This window comes from Benincasa hispida, chromosome 1 (assembly GCF_027475165.1).
Source record: "Benincasa hispida cultivar pf3 chromosome 1, pf3_genome.v1.1, whole genome shotgun sequence".
NCBI lineage: Eukaryota > Viridiplantae > Streptophyta > Magnoliopsida > Cucurbitales > Cucurbitaceae > Benincasa > Benincasa hispida.
In genome coordinates, this window is record NC_143478.1 from 51,956,732 (window position 1) to 51,972,059 (window position 15,328).

The following is a 15,328-nucleotide window of genomic DNA, read 5'->3' on the forward strand; positions in this document are numbered from 1 at the left end:
TGGCTGTATGCATGTATTATGTAATCTTTGTAGAACCTTAAGGGAGGTTTGTTGTATGCGTATATTTCGAATGTTTTAAGTAGGTTGGTATTTAGATTAGAAGGCATGGGTGGTGGGTGCTGGCAATAGGGCTAGTAACTACCACGGTTATATCCTCTTCCAGAATAAAAGGGTAATCTAGGAGGGGGTTTGACAGATTTTATGGGAATTCTTCCATCGAATGAGCATCTCCACAGATGATACAACTTGCGGTCGTTTGAGCAATTGCGTTAACCTACCCTTTCTTCGCTCCCGTGTTATTGATTGTGATGCCTTGTATCAAACTTATCATCGCAGACATTTGATTTTGAAGGGATGTGATGGCCCTGTTGTTTGTGTCATTGTCTTTAATTCTTAATCTTTGATCGCTTTCCCGTCAATCCTCGTGATTTTTGGAAATGCGATCAAGTATACTTTTGGCCTCCTCATATGTTTTTTGTCAAGAAGACCACCAGCTGTTGCCACATAGGCAGCGGTCTACGAAGCAGGGTTCAGTCCTTGGTAAAAAATCTCCATCTGCAAGTAGTCTGGTAAGCCATTATGTGGACAGTCTCTTACCAGCCTCTTGAACCTCGCCCAGGCATCGTTGAGCGATTCGTCATTTTCTTGTTCAAAATTCGTTACTAATTTCCTTCTCCTGGCATTCTCGGTTGGTGGGAAATATTTCTTCATGAACTTTTCGACGACTTGTTCCCACGAAGTTATCTCTCCCGGTTCGAGAGAATACGCCCATTTTCTTGCTTGATCGCATAAGAAAAATGGGAACAAGGTGAGTCGAATTTCCTCGGTGGAGATATACGGTAACACAAAAGTGTTGCAGATTTCTATAAAACTTCCGAGGTGGGCGTGCGGGTCCTCGCCACGCCTTTTTTTGAACTGTTCTGCAGTCTGGATCATCTGCAGCATCACCAGTTTCATTTTGAATTGGCTTCCATCAAGGGCAGACCTCATGATTCCTGGAGAGAAATCGTAGAGGTTTGGCGATGCATAATCCCTAATGGGCCTATTACGATCGTTTGCCAGTAGGATTGGATTCGCCATGACGTTGTTTTCGTTGGTGCTTCGTTTCCAGACTGCTTCGCCATATTGTCTTTATCTGGTTGTTGTTGTTGGCGGTTGTCTCTTAATCTTCTTTGAAACGTCATCTCAATCTTCGAGTCATAATTCTTTAGAGATTGAGAGCTGCAAAGAAATAAAAAAAATTACCGTTAGCACACTAATTTTTCGAAGTCGCTGACAACGGCGCCAAAAACTTGATACGTTATTTTATGTGATGAAAATGTGGAATAAAATGCGGTGATGGAAATATGTTGAGCAACAAGTTTTCTCATTGGAATCCAACTATAAACCCCACTGAGTTTCGTGGTAAGTCCAGGGTTGAACTCAGGGACTTGAGAAAACGATATGCAGTCATAATTTCTCAAAAGACTCTGTGGTAACCAAATAAATCAAATAGTTGTTTGGGTTGTTGTTTACGGTAATAAAGTAAATAAATGCGGCAGATTTGAGAAAAGTTCGATTATGCGGTAGATACACTGAATATGCAAAGGAACAGATTGAGAAGGTCTTTAGCTAGCGTTTCCTGGGAATGCGTCAAACTATGTGATCATGCTACACTCATGACAGCAAATCATTTTCCAATGCAAATGCGGTGCTCCTAGTTCTAGCACGCATGTGTTGAATGCAACAATGTCCATAGAGCTTATTCCTAAGTCTGTACTCTTTTCCTATGCGATGATGCAAGATGCACACAAAGACAAGGTGACTACACATAATTATATCCTATCTCTAGGATGCATGCGATACGTTAATAGAAAATAGTCTTATTCTTAAGCTCCTATCTCTTGATTATGTGTTATAATCTGACTCTCCCAAGCTTAGATTCTAACCTGACTTTCCCAAGCCTAGATCCTATCCTTAGACTGCCCTCATGAGTATTTCTAATGGATGAATGAAGCATACATAATACAAGATAATCGCATAGAATGAAGATCCCAAGTTATGCTAGCTAAATGCTTCTCAACCCATTCGACAGATTTAGTGTCACACCCCACCTCAGATTACTCTCCAAACCCGGATGGAGTGGTGACTGTAGTAGTTACCAACCCTTTTACTGGCACTTACTGCCTAATTAACCTGTTAAATAGTTTTAAACCCTTAAAAAGTATATATCATCAATACACTATACAATTAATTCAGAACTTAACACATTTACATTATAGGTTTTTGTAGCATTGTTCATACATGACTCTTACAATTTAGTGAGCCCCAACTAGAATACTAGTCACTAGACAGACACATGTGTACTAACTAAATACAGGTTTTCAATTAAGCTTCCTTCAACCTGACTCTTTAAGTGGCAGAGCAGCAGCAGCGAACTCTTTTGGTAACTGACCGCTACCTGAAAGGAAAACATTTGAAAACATGAGCTAGATGCTCAGAGAGTGACTAACATTTAAGTATAACATTTATACATTAATTTCATATTTAAACAGAAAGCTTTTACTGAAATATAAACTTGGCAACTATTATTCATGACATCATTGACATCACATAGCATTTTCTAACTTTGCTAGACTATCCTTGGTCTATTTGTCTAGAGTGGCTCTTTTGCTCACTCCTTATCATTCTTTACCGCATTACTACTTAACTAGGAAGGAACCCTTTTTTTTCGCTTCCTACAATCATAATTTTCATTCTTAGTTGAGAGAGAACCTTTACTCAATCCCTTAACATCAATTCATAGCTAAAGTGGAGTGATCTCGACACTACCAATAATAACTTTTCATTTATTTGTATAATTCTAGTTTAAGTACCGTCGTACCTTAGGTACTATTGCTCAGATACCTTCTCCGTGTACTTCAGTATCGAGCTGCTCAGATACCTTCTCCATGTCTTTCAGTATCGAGCTATTCAAATTCTAAGACAAAGCTTTAGTACCTTCTCCATGTACTTCAGTATTGAGCTATTCACTTTTTAGTCCAAGCTTCAGTACCTTCTTCGTGTACCTCAGTACTGAGCTATTTATACTTACTTGCATATTTTTATCTCTTAATAACTTAGTTACCCAAACACATTCCTTACTAACGCATCCTCATGGTCATTGTAAAGCATAGCATAAATATAACATTCATGTGAGATGCGTTGCTACATAGCTATTTGAGATTAATTGTCATAAATAGCTTTCACTAAACATGCATTGCTAAACATTCATAAGCTTAAGCAATTTACATAAAACATTTAAAACATTTAGAGTCATTCACAGTCTTTGGCAATCTCCTTCATGTATATGTTTACTGTATGTTGAACACTTAGCTCAATTCTTAGGCCTTAACTTGACTAGGCGGCAACTTCATTACCATGCAACCATGCCTTGCGTCCATACATTGCGTTAGACGTTTAAGCCTTCTATGCGTCCAAGCCTTCAGCTCGTGCCTACTACCCATCGCATGGCCTAATGCATAGCAATCTTTGTGCTCATCGCTTGGCTTATGCACCCGTCTGGTGGCACATGACGCATGCCCCATGCATTCATCCAATTGCGCCTAACACTCGGCTTATACACCCATCTGGTGGCACATCGACGCATGCCCCATGCGTTCATCCAATTGCACCTATCGTCCAACGTAACCTTGTGCTTATGGCTTCAATATGCGTTCCATGATCTGATGTTTCTCAGTGCATCCTTGCGCCCATTCAACCTCCAACGCATGTGCTCATCATCCTTGTCAAGCCCTTCTAAGCCAACGCATACCTCCTTCTCAACGTATTGCCCAATCTAGCTAACGCATAGCTCATCTAAAGGCTTTTGCGTCTCTCCTTTGGTCACACACTTCTAAGCCAACGCATAGCTCTTATCATATCAACCATGCGTTAAGCCTTTCTCGCTTCGTAGCATAACACCAATGCATAGGCTGTATAGCACCAACGCATAGGCTGCATAGCACCAACCTATAGGCTGTATAGCACCAATGCATAGGCTGTATCCATCGCGTCCATCACGTCCAACGTCGCATGCCTCCCTCACTGCATGCCCTTGCACCGTATGCCTTTGGCTGCTTACCAACGCATCATAGCTTCACTCATGCGTTCACCCTTGGTACCAATGCCTAGCTTACCCTTGCCTTCAACACTTAGCCTCTACAAGCCTTGATTGCTACTCACGCAACCTCATGCGTTCACTCTTCTCCATCAACGCATGTCTACACTATGCTTCCATACTTAGCCAAATTTCCACTTGTTATATTATCTAAACTCACACATCTAAGTATTTCTAATACTTAGAATTTTCTTCCTTCATCTTCCTACTTTCTTTATCTTCCTTCTCAATTTTACTTAACATGCTAGCTTGTTACCTACTTTTGTAGGAAAATAGAGTACGGGGTTGACATTTAGCTACTCATGCGTAATAAACAGAGAGTGAACATAAAGAAGTAAATTTCATTTCTATAGATAAGTTTGAGTACAAAATGATAATGGAAGATAAGGATAGAGAGCCTGGTAGCAATCCCTTGCTTCCCAAGGCCTTTACACTGTCAACTCTATTCTGTTCAAAAGATATTCCTGCTTCCGCAAGAGTTGGCCCTCTCTCTGATCTTGAAGCTTCTGGCACTCTCCCAAGTTCACCGGAACGATCTATTGGCACAATCTCACTTCTCTCGCTTCCGCCTTAAAATAAAAGAAAATAAAGAACAAGGCTATTCTATCTATGGAGAAAATTATTTAAGTATCCGAACTTGCTGAACTAAATGAACCCCTTTTCTAAAGGTTGCCTTCGGTATTTATAGAGCTTCGGGGTGAAAGGCGACTTCTCTCTTATGATTGCACAAATGGGATGACTTTAATTCTTTGACTGATGCGCCGAATATTTGTCACCGAAAAGCTAAGTGTAATTGTTATCGTTAGCGGCTTGTCAACATAGATTCGACCGTCATCAGCTTTCTGTCCCATCGTGATTAATTATACTTTTCACCCAGATGTGCCCACCGAGTTACGCCGGCTCTATGCGGCACCCTCTTGAGCAGATGTTTGCAAGCACAAATCACCACAAGGTCTTGCGGTAACGCTGCACTCGACCATTGATTTCTTGTGATCGCACTTTCCACTTTGGGTCAATGCATATTTTGCATAAAAATACAAAATTTAACTGTTTCTATGCGATGAATGCATGTGACTGCAATGTTATGAACTTAATGTTTTTTGGACGCAATCAAACATATTTTATCAACGCAAACCTTCATTGTTTAATAACTTAGCATAATGTGCATTTCTGCCCGTTATCACTAAGTGATGCTATAAAAGTTAAGGATGCTAAGTAAAGAAAGATGGAGATGTAATCGAAGGAAAGTCAACCTTATATTTCTGCAATAAAAATAACATATAATAGCTTATCCATATATGACAATGAGAGTGAGAAAGAGAGAGTAAAAAAGAGGGAGGCAATAAATAAATTTCATAGTTCTGAAAAATACCTAAAGTTTTCAGCAAGGAGACATGCATTTGTGTTGGAATCATCTCCACCAATTACAACAAGGCCATCCGGATCAATGCACATATTCACACTAACAATTCTAACAAGTGAAAGCTAGAAATCACTTCAAGAAAATTAACCTGATTGCGATATGGGTAGATAAATTGGGCAACCAATTATACATATTTATCATTAAAGCTAAGTTTTGGGTTGGACTGATATTATAAGCCTTTGGGCTTAAAAATGGCAGTTTCATTCTTTTTTAATTTTAATTTTGCAGGTCCTTTGCCTTAAACGTGCTGCAGTTGTGCCATTCAAGTGTCCAATAGTGAAGTGCTCTGTTTTTTCCAGATGAAGCAACAAGATGGGCTTTATTATTGATTATTGATAATATTTATAAATATATATTTTTTAAAAAGTGGACATATCTGATCTTGAAATACTGGTAATGTCAATAATTCTGTTATTATGAACATGTCAGCACATACGAACTACCTTTAGTTTCAATTTCATTAAGCAAAATGCTTACAGTGGAAATATTTTGAAGTAGATCGAGCATCAACCATCACATTACCAATCATTTCTAAATATATCTGCATAAACATCAGTAGAGCCTATTAAGAGTCTCATCTCATGAATGCGACATGCCATTTTTTTCTTGAATTCTTGAAGAAACTACTTCAACTTTGCAACATTTACCAAAGTTGAGTCCAAACAAAATATAAATTCTAAAGCAGTTACAAAGAGAAATGAGTACCTTGCAAGTAGAATCAAATCCAAAACTTGTGGGGACCTCTTTGCATTTGAGATCACCATCAATAGTTTTTGGGCAACCAATCACTCGGGTTTTCAAATTCTTATTCCTAATTTGAAAACAACAGAAAGATGGGGAATATAGAAAACAGAGTCTTGCACACACACACACAAAAAAGAAAAAAGGTACCCTAGAGTAATTAATTACTCAACCTTATATTTCTGCAATAAAAATAACATATAATAACTTATCCATATATGAAAATGAGAGTGAGAAAGAGATTGCAAAAAGGAGGGAGGCAATAAACAAATTTCATAGTTCTGAAAAATACCTAAGGTTTTCAGGGAGGAGACAGGCATTTGTGTTGGAATCATCTCCACCAATTACAACAAGTTCACCCAGATCAAGGTTCTGAGCAGTTTCTTCAGCTTGCTTAAACTGAAAAATAGAACCGAACTGTCAATTAATGCCTTTACTACAACTAAGACGTCTCAAAATGAAAATTCTGGGAAGGAAGAGTTTCACCTGATCTGGAGTTTCAATCTTATCCCTCCCATTGCATATCATATCAAAACCACCCCGGTAAAACAAAAATGCATTTAAATCAAGAATTGCATTCAAATGGCAATCATTTCGCATCAAGACTGCACATATTCACACTAACAATTCTAATAAGTGAAAGCTAGAAATCACTTCAAGAAAATTAACCTGATTGCGATATGGGTAGATAAATTGGGCAACCAATTCTACATATTTATCATTAAAGCTAAGTTTTGGGTTGGGCTGATATTATAAGCCTTTGGGCTTCAAAATGGCTGTTTCATTGTTTTTTCATTTTAATTTTATAGGTCCATTGTCTTGAACGTGTCGCAGTCGTGCACTTCATCAAGTGTCCAGCCGTGAAGTGCTCTGTTTTCTACAGATGAAGCAACAAGATTGGCCTTATTATTGATATTATTTATTCATTTATAAATATACACTTTTAAAAAAGTGGACATATCTGAACTTGAAATACTGGTAATGTCAATAATTCAGTTATTATGAACATGTCAGCACATCATAACTATTTTTAGTTTCAATTTCATTAAGTAAAATGCTTAAAGTGGTAATATTTTCCTTTAGATCGAGCATCAACCATCACATTACCAATCATTTCTGAATATATCTGCATAAACATCAGCAGGCCTATTAAGAGTCTCATCTCATGAATGCGACATTCCATTTTTTCCTTGAATTCTTAGAGAAACTACTTCAACTTTGCAACATTCACCAAAGTTGAGTCCAAAAGAAATATGAATTCTAAAGCAGTTACAAAGAGAAATGAGTACCTTGCAAGCATAATCAAATCCAAAACTTGTGGGGATCTCTTTGCATTTGAGATCACCATCAATAGTTTTTGGGCAACCAATCACTCGGGTTTTCAAATTCTTACTCCTAATTTGAAAACGATAGAAAGAAGGGGAATATAGATAACAGAGTCTTGCACACAAAAAAAAAAAAAAGTGGTACCCTAGAGTAATTAATTACTCAACCTTATATTTTTGCAATAAAAATAACATATAATAATTTATCCATATATGAAAATGAGAGTGAGAAAAAGGGAGCAAAAAAGGAGGGAGGCAATTGTTGAATACATATTCTACCACGTACCTCATCGAGTTCTTTATTAAGGCCAAGTAGAAATTTGAACACTCGTTTCGTTTCAACTATTTTTTTGAATGTAGCTTCATCTGCAGCGCATTCCCACTTATGGCTTTCAAATACGTTCAGTTGCTGCCAAAGTCGAGATAGTTGAGTAAAATAGTGAGTGACTTGCATATCCCCTTGTCATAGCTCATGAATTTTGCCTTAAATTTCTAATGACTCTGCAGTATTTTCTTGGTCAGAATAAGTTTCACGAACTGCTTCCTAGATTTCGCTTGCAGTTGAGAAGAGTAAAAAAACCTTCACCAATCTCTGTTGTCATGGAGTTGATTAGCCATGACATAACCATATTATTTTTCGCTTTCTCTGTCTTGTATCTTTGATCAGATTGGTCTGTGATAGGATTTTTGCTTGACAGGTAATCTTCCTTTCCTTTTCCACATGTGAACATCATAACTTACTGTGACCAATGTAGGTAATTCCTTCCATTTAATTTGTGATTAGTAATTGGAAATACAGTCCCATCAGTATTGTTAGAATTAGATGCCATAAAAGTCGTTAATTGGCAAAATAATTAATTAAGCAAGAATAGGAAAAAAAGGAAAAAACGATGAAAAAATTGATCAAATTCGTCCAGACCCGATTCAGCTCCAGACTCGAGATTTCATCCGATCCGACCCAAAAAATTCCGACCCGATTCGACCCGACTTCGTTTACGCGACCCGTACAATTTCTGACCCGTTCACCCGTGGTTCCGTCAACCCGATCCGACCCAAAAGATGCTGACCCGATTTTGACCCAACTTCGTTCGTGCGACCCGGCTCAACTTAACCTATTCCCACGAGATTTTGTTGATGATGCTGCCGCGATTTTGTTCGACGAACTCTACCCACGATCCGCGACTACTCTCGATCGGAGACGACACTTTCGAGAATCAACACCTACGGTCGATGACTTCCAGTTGATGGACGGGTTCGTGGTCGTCGGATGAACATTTTTGCTTAAGAGAATTTGTTTTTGCTTTGGGTCGGATGGTCGTCGAATGAACGTTTTTAGATTGTTGGCTGGGTTTAATGCGGTTTTTCTTCGAACGTGAAGCTGTACGCAAGGAATCGATGGAGCTACTAGGTATGTTTGAGGTTTTCTGTTTTCTTTTCTAGGGTTTCAGACATGAAACCTATAGAAAAGATTTATAGGGTTGGCTCTGATACCATGTCGAATACATAACTTTTCTTCTATTTTTTATGATAATTTTACAAGAGGAAGCATCCCTTATATATACACCTATGATAGCTAATTAAGGAAAACGTTATAAAAGTATTAAAAAATGTACATATGGAAAGAATAAAATGTACAAGGAATGAAATCATATGTATAAGGAAAGAGGTGATTTCCCATATTCAACAGCAATAAACAAATTTCATAGTTCTGAAAAATACCTAAAGTTTTTAGCAAGGAGACAGGCATTTGTGTTGGAATCATCTCCACCAATTACAAGGCCATCCATATCGAGCTTCTAAGCAGTTTCTTCAGCTTGTTTAAACTGAAAAAAGAACCGAATTGTCAATTAATGCATTGACCACAACTAAGACGTCTCAAAATGAAAATTCTGGAAAGAAAAAGTTTCACCTGATCCGGAGTTTCAATCTTATCCCTCCCACTACATATCATATCAAAACCACCGTGGTAAAACAAAAATGCATTTAAATCAAGAATTGCATTCAAATGGCAATCACTTCACATCAAGAATGCACAAATTCACACTAACAATTCTAACAAGTGAAAGCTAGAAATCACTTCAAGAAAATTAACCTGATTGCGATATGGGTAGATAAATTGGGCAACCAATTCTACATATTTATCATTAAAGCTAAGTTTTGGGTCGGGCTGATATTATAATAAGCCTTTGGGCTTCAAAATGGCTGTTTCATTGTTTTTTCATTTTAATTTTGTAGCTCCATTGTCTTGAACGTGTCGCAGTCGTGCACTTCATCAAGTGTCCAGCCGTGAAGTGCTCTGTTTTCTACAGATGAAGCAACAAGATTGGCCTTATTATTGATATTATTTATTCATTTATAAATATACACTTTTAAAAAAGTGGACATATCTGAACTTGAAATACTGGTAATGTCAATAATTCAGTTAGCATGAACATGTCAGCACATCATAACTATTTTTAGTTTCAATTTCATTAAGTAAAATGCTTAAAGTGGTAATATTTTCCTTTAGATCGAGCATCAACCATCACATTACCAATCATTTCTGAATATATCTGCATAAACATCAGCAGAGCCTATTAAGAGTCTCATCTCATGAATGCGACATTCCATTTTTTCCTTGAATTCTTAGAGAAACTACTTCAACTTTGCAACATTCACCAAAGTTGAGTCCAAAAGAAAAATGAATTCTAAATCAGTTACAAAGAGAAATGAGTACCTTGCAAGCATAATCAAATCCAAAACTTGTGGGGATCTCTTTGCATTTGAGATCACCATCAATAGTTTTTGGGCAACCAATCACTCGGGTTTTCAAATTCTTACTCCTAATTTGAAAACGATAGAAAGAAGGGGAATATAGATAACAGAGTCTTGCACACAAAAAAAAAAAAAAGTGGTACCCTAGAGTAATTAATTACTCAACCTTATATTTTTGCAATAAAAATAACATATAATAATTTATCCATATATGAAAATGAGAGTGAGAAAAAGGGAGCAAAAAAGGAGGGAGGCAATTGTTGAATACATATTCTACCACGTACCTCATCGAGTTCTTTATTAAGGCCAAGTAGAAATTTGAACACTCGTTTCGTTTCAACTATTTTTTTGAATGTAGCTTCATCTGCAGCGCATTCCCACTTATGGCTTTCAAATACGTTCAGTTGCTGCCAAAGTCGAGATAGTTGAGTAAAATAGTGAGTGACTTGCATATCCCCTTGTCATAGCTCATGAATTTTGCCTTAAATTTCTAATGACTCTGCAGTATTTTCTTGGTCAGAATAAGTTTCACGAACTGCTTCCTAGATTTCGCTTGCAGTTGAGAAGAGTAAAAAAACCTTCACCAATCTCTGTTGTCATGGAGTTGATTAGCCATGACATAACCATATTATTTTTCGCTTTCTCTGTCTTGTATCTTTGATCAGATTGGTCTGTGATAGGATTTTTGCTTGACAGGTAATCTTCCTTCCTTTTCCACATGTGAACATCATAACTTACTGTGACCAATGTAGGTAATTCCTTCCATTTAATTTGTGATTAGTAATTGGAAATACAGTCCCATCAGTATTGTTAGAATTAGATGCCATAAAAGTCGTTAATTGGCAAAATAATTAATTAAGCAAGAATAGGAAAAAAAGGAAAAAACGATGAAAAAATTGATCAAATTCGTCCAGACCCGATTCAGCTCCAGACTCGAGATTTCATCCGATCCGACCCAAAAAATTCCGACCCGATTCGACCCGACTTCGTTTACGCGACCCGTACAATTTCTGACCCGTTCACCCGTGGTTCCGTCAACCCGATCCGACCCAAAAGATGCTGACCCTATTTTGACCCAACTTCGTTCGTGCGACCCGGCTCAACTTAACCTATTCCCACGAGATTTTGTTGATGATGCTGCCGCGATTTTGTTCGACGAACTCTACCCACGATCCGCGACTACTCTCGATCGGAGACGACACTTTCGAGAATCAACACCTACGGTCGATGACTTCCAGTTGATGGACGGGTTCGTGGTCGTCGGATGAACATTTTTGCTTAAGAGAATTTGTTTTTGCTTTGGGTCGGATGGTCGTCGAATGAACGTTTTTAGATTGTTGGCTGGGTTTAATGCGGTTTTTCTTCGAACGTGAAGCTGTACGCAAGGAATCGATGGAGCTACTAGGTATGTTTGAGGTTTTCTGTTTTCTTTTCTAGGGTTTCAGACATGAAACCTATAGAAAAGATTTATAGGGTTGGCTCTGATACCATGTCGAATACATAACTTTTCTTCTATTTTTTATGATAATTTTACAAGAGGAAGCATCCCTTATATATACACCTATGATAGCTAATTAAGGAAAACGTTATAAAAGTATTAAAAAATGTACATATGGAAAGAATAAAATGTACAAGGAATGAAATCATATGTATAAGGAAAGAGGTGATTTCCCATATTCAACAGCAATAAACAAATTTCATAGTTCTGAAAAATACCTAAAGTTTTTAGCAAGGAGACAGGCATTTGTGTTGGAATCATCTCCACCAATTACAAGGCCATCCATATCGAGCTTCTAAGCAGTTTCTTCAGCTTGTTTAAACTGAAAAAAGAACCGAATTGTCAATTAATGCATTGACCACAACTAAGACGTCTCAAAATGAAAATTCTGGAAAGAAAAAGTTTCACCTGATCCGGAGTTTCAATCTTATCCCTCCCACTACATATCATATCAAAACCACCGTGGTAAAACAAAAATGCATTTAAATCAAGAATTGCATTCAAATGGCAATCACTTCACATCAAGAATGCACAAATTCACACTAACAATTCTAACAAGTGAAAGCTAGAAATCACTTCAAGAAAATTAACCTGATTGCGATATGGGTAGATAAATTGGGCAACCAATTCTACATATTTATCATTAAAGCTAAGTTTTGGGTCGGGCTGATATTATAATAAGCCTTTGGGCTTAAAAATGGCAGTTTCATTGTTTTTTCATTTTAATTTTGCAGGTCCTTTGCCTTAAACGTGCTGCAGTTGTGCCATTCAAGTGTCCAATAGTGAAGTGATCTGTTTTTTCCAGATGAAGCAACAAGATGGGCTTTATTATTGATTATTGATATTATTTATAAATATATATTTTTTAAAAAGTGGACATATCTGATCTTGAAATACTGGTAATGTCAATAATTCTGTTATTATGAACATGTCAGCACATACGAACTATCTTTAGTTTCAATTTCATTAAGCAAAATGCTTACAGTGGAAATATTTTGAAGTAGATCGAGCATCAACCATCACATTACCAATCATTTCTAAATATATCTGCATAAACATCAGTAGAGCCTATTAAGAGTCTCATCTCATGAATGCGACATGCCATTTTTTTCTTGAATTCTTGAAGAAACTACTTCAACATTGCAACATTTACCAAAGTTGAGTCCAAACAAAATATGAATTCTAAAGCAGTTACAAAGAGAAATGAGTACCTTGCAAGTAGAATCAAATCCAAAACTTGTGGGGACCTCTTTGCATTTGAGATCACCATCAATAGTTTTTGGGCAACCAATCACTCGGGTTTTCAAATTCTTATTCCTAATTTGAAAACAACAGAAAGATGGGGAATATAGAAAACAGAGTCTTGCACACACACACACACAAAAGAAAAAAGGTACCCTAGAGTAATTAATTACTCAACCTTATATTTCTGCAACAAAAATAACATATAATAACTTATCCATATATGAAAATGAGAGTGAGAAAGAGATTGCAAAAAGGAGGGAGGCAATAAACAAATTTCATAGTTCTGAAAAATACCTAAGGTTTTCAGGGAGGAGACAGGCATTTGTGTTGGAATCATCTCCACCAATTACAACAAGTTCACCCAGATCAAGGTTCTAAGCAGTTTCTTCAGCTTGCTTAAACTGAAAAATAGAACCGAACTGTCAATTAATGCCTTTACTACAACTAAGACGTCTCAAAATGAAAATTCTGGGAAGGAAGAGTTTCACCTGATCTGGAGTTTCAATCTTATCCCTCCCATTGCATATCATATCAAAACCACCCCGGTAAAACAAAAATGCATTTAAATCAAGAATTGCATTCAAATGGCAATCATTTCGCATCAAGACTGCACATATTCACACTAACAATTCTAATAAGTGAAAGCTAGAAATCACTTCAAGAAAATTAACCTGATTGCGATATGGGTAGATAAATTGGGCAACCAATTCTACATATTTATCATTAAAGCTAAGTTTTGGGTTGGGCTGATATTATAAGCCTTTGGGCTTCAAAATGGCTGTTTCATTGTTTTTTCATTTTAATTTTATAGGTCCATTGTCTTGAACGTGTCGCAGTCGTGCACTTCATCAAGTGTCCAGCCGTGAAGTGCTCTGTTTTCTACAGATGAAGCAACAAGATTGGCCTTATTATTTGATATTATTTTATTCATTTATAAATATACACTTTTAAAAAAGTGGACATATCTGATCTTGAAATACTTGTAATGTCAATAATTCAGGTTATTATGAACATGTCATCACATCATAACTATTTTTTAGTTTCAATTAGTGTAATATTTCCTGTCGAATTCGAGCATCAACCATCATACGATGGAACTCATTTCTACAAAAAAATATCTGCATAACATCAGCAGAGCCTATTAAGAGTCTCATCTCATGAATGCGACATTCCATTTTTTCCTTGAATTCTTAGAGAAACTACTTCAACTTTGCAACATTCACCAAAGTTGAGTCCAAAAGAAAAATGAATTCTAAAGCAGTTACAAAGAGAAATGAGTACCTTGCAAGCATAATCAAATCCAAAACTTGTGGGGATCTCTTTGCATTAGAGATCACCATCAATAGTTTTTGGGCAACCAATCACTCGGGTTTTCAAATTCTTACTCCTAATTTGAAAACGATAGAAAGAAGGGGAATATAGATAACAGAGTCTTGCACACAAAAAAAAAAAAAAAAAGTGGTACCCAAATGTTCACCAGAGTTGAGTCCAAACGAAATATGAATTCTAAAGTAGTTACAAAGAGAAATGAGTACCTTGCAAGCATAATCAAATCCAAAACATGTAGGGACCTCTTTGCATTTGAGATCACCATCAATAGTTTTTGGGCAACCAATCACTCGAGTTTTCAAATTCTTACTCCTAATTGGAAATCAACAGAATGAAGGAGAATATAGATAACAGAATCTTGCACAAAAAAAACAATGGTACCCTAGAATAATTAATAACTCAACCATAGATTTCTGCAATAAAAATAACATATAATAGCTTATCCATATATGACAATGAGAGTGAGAAAGAGAGAGCAAAAAGGAGGGAGGCAATAAACAAATTTCACAATTCTGAGAAATACCTAAGGTTTTCAGGGAGGAGACAGGCATTTGTGTTGGAATCATCTCCACCAATTACAACAAGGTCACCCAGATCAAGGTTTTCTGACAGATTTCTTAAGACTTTCTTAACTCGAAAATAGAACCCGAACGTGTCCTATTAATGCCTTGACAACAACTAATACGTCCTCAAAATGAAAATTCCTGGAAGGAAAGTTTTCAACCTGATCTGGAGTTTCATTCTGATCCCTCCCACTGCATATCATATCAAAACCACCCTGATAAAACAAAAATGCATTTAAATCAAGAATTGCATTCAAATGGCAATCACTTCACATAGTGTAAATCACATATTCACACTAACGATTCTAACAA

General features: G+C 36.8%; 1 protein-coding gene across 9 annotated transcripts; it reads right to left on the bottom strand.

Moving 5' to 3' along the window:
* Positions 1 to 2,240: 2,240 nt before the first annotated feature.
* On the bottom strand, positions 2,241 to 15,056 carry LOC150038530 (pyrophosphate--fructose 6-phosphate 1-phosphotransferase subunit beta 1-like). 9 transcript variants are annotated; one of them, XM_090310173.1, is made up of 8 exons: positions 14,977 to 15,056; positions 14,660 to 14,765; positions 13,613 to 14,003; positions 13,419 to 13,525; positions 12,098 to 13,196; positions 6,789 to 9,930; positions 6,595 to 6,701; positions 5,387 to 6,372 (listed from the first exon to the last, which is right to left on the bottom strand). In XM_090310173.1, exons 6-8 carry the CDS (start codon positions 6,900 to 6,902, stop codon positions 6,141 to 6,143), a joined length of 453 nt encoding a protein of 150 aa, XP_090166299.1. In that variant the 5' UTR covers positions 6,903 to 9,930; positions 12,098 to 13,196; positions 13,419 to 13,525; positions 13,613 to 14,003; positions 14,660 to 14,765; positions 14,977 to 15,056; the 3' UTR covers positions 5,387 to 6,140. The 9 variants fall into 9 exon arrangements, 6 of the variants coding, with proteins under 6 accessions (XP_090166299.1, XP_090166290.1, XP_090166287.1 ...); XM_090310164.1 differs by having other exon boundaries at positions 12,098 to 12,926; positions 13,091 to 13,196; positions 13,419 to 14,003; XM_090310161.1 differs by having other exon boundaries at positions 13,419 to 14,003.
* Between the last annotated feature and the right edge of the window lie 272 nt (positions 15,057 to 15,328).